General features: G+C 47.2%; 1 protein-coding gene across 1 annotated transcript in view; it reads left to right on the top strand.

Annotated features, from left to right (window-relative positions):
- The window catches only part of LOC135914095 (uncharacterized), a 47,820-nt gene extending 37,902 nt beyond the window's left edge, over positions 1-9,918 (top strand). Inside the window, exons 6-10 of the mRNA XM_070536439.1 lie at positions 3,171-3,419; positions 4,787-4,930; positions 7,260-8,523; positions 9,355-9,524; positions 9,815-9,918. Coding sequence (XP_070392540.1) covers positions 3,171-3,419; positions 4,787-4,930; positions 7,260-8,523; positions 9,355-9,524; positions 9,815-9,918 — 1,931 coding nt within the window. The remainder of the gene's footprint in view (positions 1-3,170; positions 3,420-4,786; positions 4,931-7,259; positions 8,524-9,354; positions 9,525-9,814) is intronic.
- The last annotated feature ends 901 nt before the right edge of the window (positions 9,919-10,819 follow it).

Raw genomic sequence — 10,819 nt, 5'->3', positions numbered from 1 at the left:
TTCGCTGTGATTATCACGTCGCCACAGACGTTCGTACTTAAGTGAACGTCGACAATGTCACGATACCACGTCTTGTAGCTTTATTGAGCGGCGAGCGAATTCTCGTTCTGACAGCTGATTTTCTGAAGTCTTCGGGTACAACTATATATAGCGCAGTTCGGCGGAGTACGCGTGGTCATTCCAGTCCTTTGCACCTAAGTTGCTCGAGCATGTGCAAGTAAACAAGAATTAAAAAGTGGATAAGTTGAATTGGGTTCAGCGTCTGTGGCAGCGCATGGAACGGAGAAAGGGAAACAATGTCTGTATGCGCTTGAGTAAAAAAGAACATTGCAATCAAGCATATATCATATCACCGGCGAACTTGAATTTTATGTAGTTCATTCACAAAAGAAAACATACCATGGAGAGCCGCGATAAAGATGTTATTCACACCTCCCCTCTAGTATCTATCTTTCCTTGTTTCGTTTTTTGGTACTATCAAAATTATTCTCTTCTTCAGCTAACAAAAAAAAACAGACCTAATCTTTGTTTATTTAGGTCACTGTCTCGATGCCGCAGCTGTCAGACTATGCCCTTGCAAATGGAAAGAAAGGCTTCGACAATCGGATAGTGCACTGATTACTTCGATGGCTGCAATTGCGAGTCGGTGCCCTTAATCAAAGCCGTCTGTTGATAACGGTATAGCGCGCCGTCTGGCAGCAGACTGCTGTGCCTCCATTGAGCCTCCGTTGAGAAGGCGCTGCCTCTGACCGACACGCTGCGAATCAGCGCCCCTTTCTGTCACCGCCTGTAACTTTGCGACTGTCGTGTCAACACCCGGAGAGGTGCGAAAGGGGCAATGACACGATAATTGCCTCGATAATGCGACGAGAAGGTTGTGCTGCTACGCTGACTGGATCTTTGTGGTGTTGACGACAGAGATGGGGCCACTTCCAAGCCTCACGTGAATCTTGCGGCATTCGCTCCGTCTGAGCCGCGGTGTTCCACTTGCACTGCGCCCACCGCTCTCTGACAGACATGGAGCCGACCGAAAGCACAAAGCTAAAGTGCCTGTATCAGCGGGCGTTCCTCTTTGATAGCTGGTCGAAAGAAAACAAAGAAGCACTACCTACATTAGCCATCCACGAAATACTCGCTTTAAATGCACAATAGAATGCCACACAGAGCACAGGGTCTTACAGCGTCGGTGCTCGCTGTGCGCGTGTGTGTGTGCTTTTATTGTTATTTACTGTATGTATAGCAGCGCGTCTTTTATTCATCACGTGGAGCTGGTTAAGCCCAACATGATCTCTCTAAGCATTATAATCACTGGTTACAATCATAAGAGGTGAAGCATAATGAAGCAGAGAGAAAAGAGGGGAATTGAATTGCTTTTGGGGGTTTTACGCGCCAAGACTACGATTTGTAATGAGGCATGCCGTAATGGGGGACTCCGGATTAATTTTTGCCACCAGCGGATATTTAACATGTCCCCAATGCACGGGACACGGGTGTTCTTGCATTTCTGCCCCATCGGAATGCGGCCCCCGCTGCCGGGATTCGATCCCGCGACTTCGTGCTTAGCAGCGCAACACCGTAGCCGCTAAGCCGCCATGGTGGTTAGAGAGCATAGGGGACGTTATTGATACGATTAAGTGAAGTGTAGAAATAATCAGGCATAGGTAAATGAAAGTGGACGAAAGGATAAGGTGCAGCAGGTGGTGACCGAGCCCACATATCCGCATTACTACGAGATATGTGTGTTCTGCCTTCATTATCTGTCACTTCTTATAATTGTGACATAAAAAAGCGAGAGCCCCTCGAATGCTCTTAGTTTGCTCTCTCATTGCAAAGCGAAAGCTTTGCAATGCCGTTAGGTATAGCATACAACAGTGTATTGGCCAGCTGCTTGCTCCTGAGATCACGTGTTACGTGACACTTGCGGTGAAAAGGACGTTCCACGTACGCCGCTTTGGCCATGAGCGGCGCTTGCCAGCAGACCGTGGTGCTAGTCTAGTACACATGCAAGTACTTGCACACATGTACGCTTTAATATGTAAAGCACCGCAAGTGTATTAAGGGATGTGGTTAGGGTACTCACCTGCGGCAAGCTGTATTTTCGTGCACTTTCATTTTTCTTTACCTTATTATTTCTAGATATCTCAATTATACACGGTAGTCTACTTCCTCTACGGTTTCTCAGGCTTCGTTATCTGCCACTCCTTATCACTGTGACAAAAACAAAAACAAAAATCGAGCCGCTCGATTGCTCCCATTTCCCTCACTAAATCTTGAGCAACTCGAAGCGCCTGACTCCAAACTTCCACGGTTGTCCAGTAGACCTTGTCCTCTTCCTTGAAGGACTGAAGGGCTATAAGACAATGTGCCTCCCGTAATGTTAGAATTTAGCGCGCTTATACTGCAGTGTAAGTCAAACGGACACTATAAAGACCAACCTTAGATCTATTTAGGCAAGCAAAGTATACTCCGAAAATCCCCTGGGCCTTTATTTGGCGGGAAAAGGCTGATTGTAAGGGCAGATAATTTAGGCCGCAGTTGACCTTTTCGAATTTACAGCTCAGACCACATCGTGGTAAAATCGTAAGAGCCGCAATCTATTACTAACACTTCTATAAATCTTGGTGAAATGGGTGGCCAGCAGATCAGAGGCTCGTTAAAGCTTACAATAGCTTTCAAGCAAACTTGTACAGACTTGAGTCATCTCTGTGGATGGTACGGCGTAACCTAAAGAATTTATTTTGGAATTCACGCGGGCTTTGAGCTGTTTGCTCTCAGATGATTTTGATCTTGGTGTATGCCTCCCGAGAGTTGAACAGATGTGCGAAAGCTTTCTTTGTTGTTGTTGTTGTTGTTTTTGTCATTGTTCCGGGACCTTTTCTTAGTTCAAACTCTGAAGAACAGAATGGGAACGCATCCGTAAGTGTATTCCGTTTCGCAGTAACGCATGCAAAATATTTATTAACCGCACAGTGTTGTTGTTTTAAACATCATGCTTGTAATTACTTCGCAAGAACAAGACAATGTGCCAGCGCGAGATAGTTCCCCGAGTGAAGTATTCTTCTAGCAATTTCGTTGGCAGCCGACGTTCTTCCCTTGTACGCGCACCCGTGACCGAGCAGACAACCATACGCCCAGTCAGCCTTTGTGTTGCTGTCAAGGATGGCGATAAGCGGTACACGCCATAAAGCGACCGGGCCCGCACTGCAACAGCGATCGGCGCCCACCGCGTAGCAATCGCGCCATGGACTCTCCGAGGAGCTGGCTCGTGGCAGTCGGCTGTTGCTGGGTCAACGTCTTCTCGTTCTGCATGATCCGCTCCGCAGCCGTCGTGTACGTGAGCATCATCGAGACGTTCCAGACGACGCGAGAAGAAGCCTCCTGGCCAGTGACCCTGGCAGCCACATGCTACTTTTCTGCAGGTGACACTGCTGTGTATCTATATACCATTATAACGTATACGCGGGATGAACGTAGTATACGTGCATATGCGGAGCTCTGTAGGTTCGGCGACTATCTTAAGCGGCAGCCACAACAGCTTAGTTTTCGACGCATGCCGCGTGCGTAATGGCCTGAGCGTTGAGAGGGCTGTAATGCTGCCCGAAGTTTGTTCTTCGTAGGTGTACTTCCGAGTGAAGACGAAATTCCGCAGCACCTGTTTCGACCACGTTAGAATGTTTTAGCGTAGGGCCTATGTCACTTTACCGTTACCGCTTAAGTTCCGGAAGGCCACCCGTTGGTTCTGCGAGTGCCGCATGTCAGCCGCGCCTGAAAGCGCAGAGCTAACAAGCCATCGAGGTGGTGGCTGTAACGGTAAAACATATAAAACATATATATATATATATATATATATATATATATATATATATATATATATATATATATATATATATATATATATATATATGCTGAAGTTTGTTAACAATACTGGCTTAAAATTGACACGCACGCACGCACATATATGTGTGACCGCAAGCACTGTACGCCCATGTCGCAAATGTGCTCGTAGTGGTGGCAGCTATAAGGCGAGAATACAGGCTACATATGCCAAATGTCATGTGTATAGCCGCATTGTTATTGATATCATGTGCCGCAGATACATGGGCTTCAGGTGAGGTTTGCTCAATTGAGGCTAAAGCCGCAACTATGTTCAGTTGATATGTCGGCGCGTCAGTGGTAAAACATGCATGCTTGCGCTATTTCTTTAAGCATTGTGGACTTGAAACTTCTTGGTCGAAAATATTACGCACCTGCGTGGCTATGCGTATGGATGTTTGGCACTGGCCGAATTCGTGGCTGGCTGTCTTGAGCTCAAGGTTGGCCACAAGTGAAAACTCTTTACACACAGTTTACAGACAAGTACAAGCTGTTACCGTTTTTACAGCCAAGGTCATGAGCATTTCCGTTCACAGGCTCCCAGAAAAGCCACAAGGTATTTCCGACATGCTGTGATCAACTGCACAGCTATGCAGTTCGAGTGTGAAGCTTCTTCACTGTAGCTTCACCCATGAGAAAATAGAAGTAAACGCAGATGACGCACAATTGAGCTGTGTCCTCGCCCTCCTGAGGACATGCTGTCGAGCGCAGTTTCACGGTCTCACGTGGTATCACAAAAGGCATGGTACAGTTTTGTAGAGCTTGCGATGCCGACACTATCGCGACAGCATTCAGCTCTATTTCGAGAGTCCGATATACGTGGATGGCATGTGTTCATCGGTTGTATCTTTGATATAGACTCCTCGCGTCACTTGGAAGACTTTCTAACTCGGAGTCCTTTGTTTCTTTCCAGCCCTGATAGCAGGTATACTTGCGAGGCACGTGGTCGTGTGGAAGATCACCTTTACCGCGTGCCTTGTTGCTGCTATCGCGGTGTCCTTGTGCTTCTTTGCCACCGGCGTCACCTACCTGGCCCTCGTATACGGAGTCGTTTACGGTAATGGTGTTATTTAACTAGCGTTCGTAATGGTGCACCTGCACGCATCGCTGTCTTGTCAAACGCAGTATGCCCGCTGCTGATTAGATGGGAAACACGAATGAGGGTATAGGAGCGGAGCTCCATTCCTCACTGTTAGGACTTTAATAATCTGTAGGTGACAGGGAGGACACCGTGTTGAGTTATATTACTCACCTGTGCGAGTTTATCTTTATACTGGTCTTGTGTGGTTTTCCACTCACGTAACAGAGGTGTGGATTTACACCTTCAGCTGTCAAGAAAACTTCCAACTAAATCCTGCGCTCTCGCGACTAACAAGGCTTGGCACACCTTCTTATTCATTTAGTAGCAGATGGTGCGAAATGCTGTTATAGTTGTCAGGATGGCCGAGTGGTCTAAGGCGCTGCGTTCAGGTCACAGTCCGGACTACCGGGCATGGTTTCGAATCCAATCCCACTTCTGACACGTTTGTTTTTGCTCATTTGATTATTTCTATAGGTAATTTTCTGCAACGTCAGTTAGGAATACTACCTTGACTTAGGCAGCGCGAATTAACATAGACAGAGGGAACAAAAAACACACACACACAGCGCCGACTATCAAGTGAGGATTTAATGAAAAGAAAACAGACAGACGTATAAATAGACGCGCTGAAGAACACACGTGGTCCCAAGAAATAGACAAAACCTTGTTAGTTTCTACGTCACGTAGTGGTGGGCGTCCAGGTAATCTAACTCAGCGTCATGCAGCGTAATGGATGGCCTCATGACACGCGCTTCAGCCCCGACTCGCTTATAAAAAATGCTTCTTCTATTTCTTGTGGCACTTTGCGTCTGATTCTCGAGAGCGCAGTTGTCTCGACAAACATAGGTACGCACCCGCATTACTTGCAGTGTAATGATAAGTTAGAACACGGCTGTCCCCTTAAAGAAGCTCTGTGGTCCATTACTCTGTTATTCAGACCACGACCCGTCTGTCCAAAATAACCATTCCCGCAAGATAACGGAACGCTATACACAGCATCTTTGTCGCGCTTGACCAAACCTTCGCGGTGCTTGATCGTGCACTCACAAATGCTATGGCTTTCTCCTTTTATCTTGTTGTCCACTGCCGCGCAAAGCTTGCCAAGCTTATTGTTTCGGCGGTTCACCTATGTTTGCTCAGATAAGGGTGGATAAGGATAAGGATAAAGAGCAGGTGGCACGATAAATAGAAGCAACATTTTTTATAAGCAAATCGTGTGAAACGTGTGTCACGAGGTCAATCCTTATGCTCCATGACGCTGAGTTAGATTACCTAGACGCCCACCACTAACTTACCTAGGAACTTCAAATGTTTTGGAAGAGTTGCGCGCATAAAAAGATGAACACAGGAAAGAAATGAGGTAGACGGAAAGGGCGCAATTCCATCTACCTCGCTTTTTTCCTGTGTTCGTCCTTTTATGCGCGCAACTCTTCCTAACTCAGCCATGCACCTACTCACCCAGCAATAAGCCCTTCTACAAAGGTTTTGTCTAACTTTTTCTAAGGACCACGTGTGTGGAGCTGTCTCCAGGCCGTCGCATGGAGACAGCTCCAGACGAACACCTTCCCTAACCCATTTTATCTAAAGCGTATCTTCCCAGGTAAGCATCAGGGCGACATGTGCAAATTGTGCCAGAAAAGACCAGCAACAGTCAAACACTTGTTGTGGGAGCGTAATGTAATTATAGGAAAAATGGAAGTTACTCCAGAGACCCTGTCGTCGACGTGGGCCACCGCTGTGCGTAGCACGATCAGACCTTGGCTTCTAGACTTGGCCAGTCCAGCAAGCCCATGAAGCGGCGCTGCGGGGCCTTGGCGTTTCCCCGTGGGAGACCTAAGCCCGGGTCGCGTTAAACCTTGCCTGACGTTCAATAAAGTTGTATCCATCCATCCTTCCATCCATCCAATTATATATCTGTCTGTTCTTTCCTTCCCTCCGGTTATATTAATTCGTGCTGCCTAAGTCAAAGATGCGTTACCAACTCGCCCAACATGCCACCTTTCTGCAGGAATACTACGAGCGAAATCCTGCATTGTCCTTTCCGGGTTCACCGCTTTGGTCGCATATGTGGGTTACCTCAAACAATTGCTATTTAAGGCCGTTATATGTACTGTAACGGAGCGCATGGCTTCATAGAGCATGGAAATGTATTTTAGATTTCGAAACGACCGCCAGCGGCCTAATAACGTTATCCGGTTGAAAGTTTGCTGATCTATTACGATGTAGGTATGTACGTGCAAGTGTGCAAACAGAAACGCTATGGTTACGAGGAGGTCTCAGCGTTTTTTATCGTTAAACTGTCCAGGGCTAAGCGTCGGTCAGCTCTCCCTGTCAAGCACGGTGATCAACCAGCACTTCACCAAGTATCGAGCTGTTGCTTCTGGGCTCAACATGGCCGGCTTCTCCGTGGGCGGTCTCATCTTTCCGCCCACAATCCAGTTCTTCTTCGACGAGTTCGGCTTCCGGGGTGCATTCTTGCTCGCAGGTGGAGCCATACTAAACGGAACTGCTGGCACGCTACTGCAGCGCATACCAGCACCAAAACAGGCTCCTCAGCCTGCACAGGAGTCTGCAGAAGTCGCTAAACAGAACTTTCAAGACTCGGACACTACGGAGGCAGGGCGCGTGTTATCAGAAACCAGCAGTACGTTGCGCTGTCAAAATGAAGAGTCAGCCATCACGAAGCACAACCTGAAGAGCGGCGTGAAAAATGCGGGTTTTGAGCCAAGCGAACCTGCCGACGGAAGCACCCCGACGGAAAACGTGCACGTGGTTGAATGCAGCACACGCTGCCTGAGCGTGCAAGAAAACATTATTTGTGGGCGAGATTCCCCCACAACAAAAAGGAGAGCTAACTTGTCATTGGATGCAGAGGCCCCCATCCGGAATATTCTTCGCGAAGACTACGTCACGCAAAGCGAGAACACGTGCCGAAAGAGTGCGCCGTTTCCGTTTTCTGTGCATAAAGCGAAGCTAACGCTCAGTGCAGAGCAGTCTTCCAGCAAGCTCCCATTAACTGCTGCAGAAGTGCACCCTACAGAAGCGGCGCAGAGTACTTCCGGAGGTGTCAAGTCAGCGCTGCTGGCGGCCAAAGAACTGTTCAGTTTCCTCGCGCTTGCCAAGTACTACGTTGTGGTCCTGTCCAAAGTCGTTATCGTCACAAATGGAATGACGTTTTCTACAGTTATCATCGACCTCGCCATGGACCACGGCATAAACAGATGGAGGGCGCTCACTTTGATCTCGGCGTACACAGGCATGGACCTTATGGCCAGGCTCACTTCCGGGTGGATCACAGACAGAAAATTTTTGTCCAGGAACGCGTTGATGGCGTTCTGCATGTCAGTCTGGACGGCTGCTAACTTTTGCTTCGCATTTGGCGACTCGTACCTCGTGCTCGTGATTGTGTCTTGCGTGGCGGGCTGGTGCAATGGTTCGACGCTGCCGTTGGTTCCGGTGTTGTACATGGAGGTGGTGGACATTGGTCGCTTCAGTGTTGCCTATGGACTAAGTTCATTCTTAGTGGGACTAACGGGACTACCAAGACCATCTCTAACAGGCAAGTGCAGGTAAAGGAAGTATATTAAACGCTATTTGTACCTTTTGACAACGCAGCTTGTTGTCTTACATGACCAGGAATTTTAGACATTTCCCCTCAGTCTGTTGAACTTCGCCACAATACACCAGCATAACTTAATGGTTAGCAACTTGATGAAACTAAGCCGATATTTCGAAATATAATTTTTGAAAACGCTTCCCATTGAGTTACGCTGTTGTATTGCGGTGCAGCTCAACAAAGTGCCGAAGGGGCAATGTCCGAATTCCTGGGTATGGTGATAGGCAAATTAGTTTAGTCGTCAAGTTTTGCCTAATTTGCATAAATTGAATAGTGAGCAGTGCGTTGGCCCGTATTAGAGGAAAGCTGATGATTACCTCCTAAATGCGTTCGCTTTGTTAGGTTGTCTAGGCTGCTACCCCATTTACTTATTACCAGTTCTCCACAATATATATTTCAGTCCTTTTTCGTAGCGTGCTCAAGTTGTTTCATTTTGTGCTCAAAGCTGGCAATTCGCAGCTATACTGACTAAGAGTAGAGGACTTACCATTTTTGAAGCAGATTATCTGGAAGTTCTGGTCCTTCCATCGTAGAAGAAGGTGGTCAATGCACTTGTGCTCACGACCCTTACGCTCCAGTACGCATCCTTTCCGCGCTCGCGTGTCTTCTTGGGCTCTCCATTTTCCATCTCTCTTTAGGTTCACTTGCTCTGTTACCCCTGTGTACGATTTGAAGGGACACGTTCTCTTCTAGTTAACCTCTCGGCCTTCCTCCCAAATTCTGTTTCCCTCTTTCTCTTTCTACCCCTTGCGTACTGTCGCTAAATTTTAGTTTCAACTTGCAGGCTACTTCAGGGACAAGCTGGGAAGCTACTCGGGCCTGTTCCTTCTGACTGGTACATGCAGCGCGCTCTCCGCAATGCGCTGGACGTACGTTACCGTGCGAGAAAAGTGCTGTCGAAACCGACAGAAAGAATAAAGCTTGTACAGAATCAGACTGCTGCCATAGCACGTCGTATTCGTGCCTGTTCTTGCCACCACGAATTCTCAGAAGTTGCCGAATTGAACGCGAATTCTACAAGGGACACACTGTTGCTCTTTTTTTTCTTCGCGCACTGAACAGACAACATGCGCTCTGCTGCGCGAGGGTGATAACAGGAGGAAAGATGCGTGTACGGTGTATCTTAAGTCCGCGTGCTTTGTCACAGGAGTTTTTAGGTTTAGTATAGTCCCGAAGAAGGAAAGAAACGAGCTGAGCTGCAGTGAAAGACTCGAAAATTTTAACGCATTGAGGGCGTGTTGCAGCGACGTACGTACCGGAACGACTGCGCAAGGGCACACGGCACACTGACCAGTTCGGCAAGCGCATTTCAGTAGCCTCCTTTGCTTTCAATGGTCACCGAAAGTGAGCACGCACCTGCTGTATTAATCAACCTTTGGCGCTGCAATACAAAATCAAGATCACATTTCGGGGCACTTACGCCTGTAGAAGGTGACAAGTGAACAAAGTAGCGCATACCAAATGAAAATTCCACCGAGCAATCCAGGGATGACATTTCAGTTGCTCCTTGTCTTTTGCGCAGTGATTCTCGATTGTTACTCTGCAGATTCACCGTACGAAAATATGCAGCGCCAGATTTACAGCTGTATCACGTTTCCTTTCATTTTTACTTTTACTTCTTCTTCTTTTTTCTTATGTCAAAGAAGAGGCGCACTTGACACTTCTTAAAGACGCCATCATTTTCTTCAACATATCTAATAATAGAGAGAAAAAGAAACGCTTGCAGTATGCCAAAGGGACAAACTTATCATCTCTCCGTTCTGTCTCAAAAAACCATGACCTCTCGTGACATCTTGTATTTAGGCCATCTACTGTAAAGGAAACAACCATACACATCTGAAAGCTAGAGATCGCAGGGCTTTAGATGACGCGCCCGCAACTATGCTTATCCAACATGAGCCCCTACGTGCCGAAGAATTTTACTAAAGTCACTCAAAAGGCCTAAAGAGAAAAACAGAGACAGAGGAAAGAAGTAAGAAAAACGAGGTTAATGGGAGAAGATTGCTGGCTCGTAAACCCTTTTTGGAGTTAAATTGTATATAGCATAGAAAAGTTGAGGAGACGAGCGAAGTAACTGCCGGGGGTGCACACAGGTGTGGTGGGGGCACTTAGTCACGTTCACAGCCTATTGTGAAAACAGGTCGCCCTGTAAAAAGTAAAAAAAAAAACCAAACTATATAATTAACTAGAGATTTAAAGAATCCCTAAAGAGAAACATTAAGTTAATCTAGATCGGCGAATGTCGCATC

The sequence above is a fragment of the Dermacentor albipictus genome, chromosome 3, assembly GCF_038994185.2.
Source record: "Dermacentor albipictus isolate Rhodes 1998 colony chromosome 3, USDA_Dalb.pri_finalv2, whole genome shotgun sequence".
NCBI classification, from domain to species: Eukaryota; Metazoa; Arthropoda; class Arachnida; order Ixodida; family Ixodidae; genus Dermacentor; species Dermacentor albipictus.
This window is presented reverse-complemented; position numbering and strand designations above follow the sequence as displayed.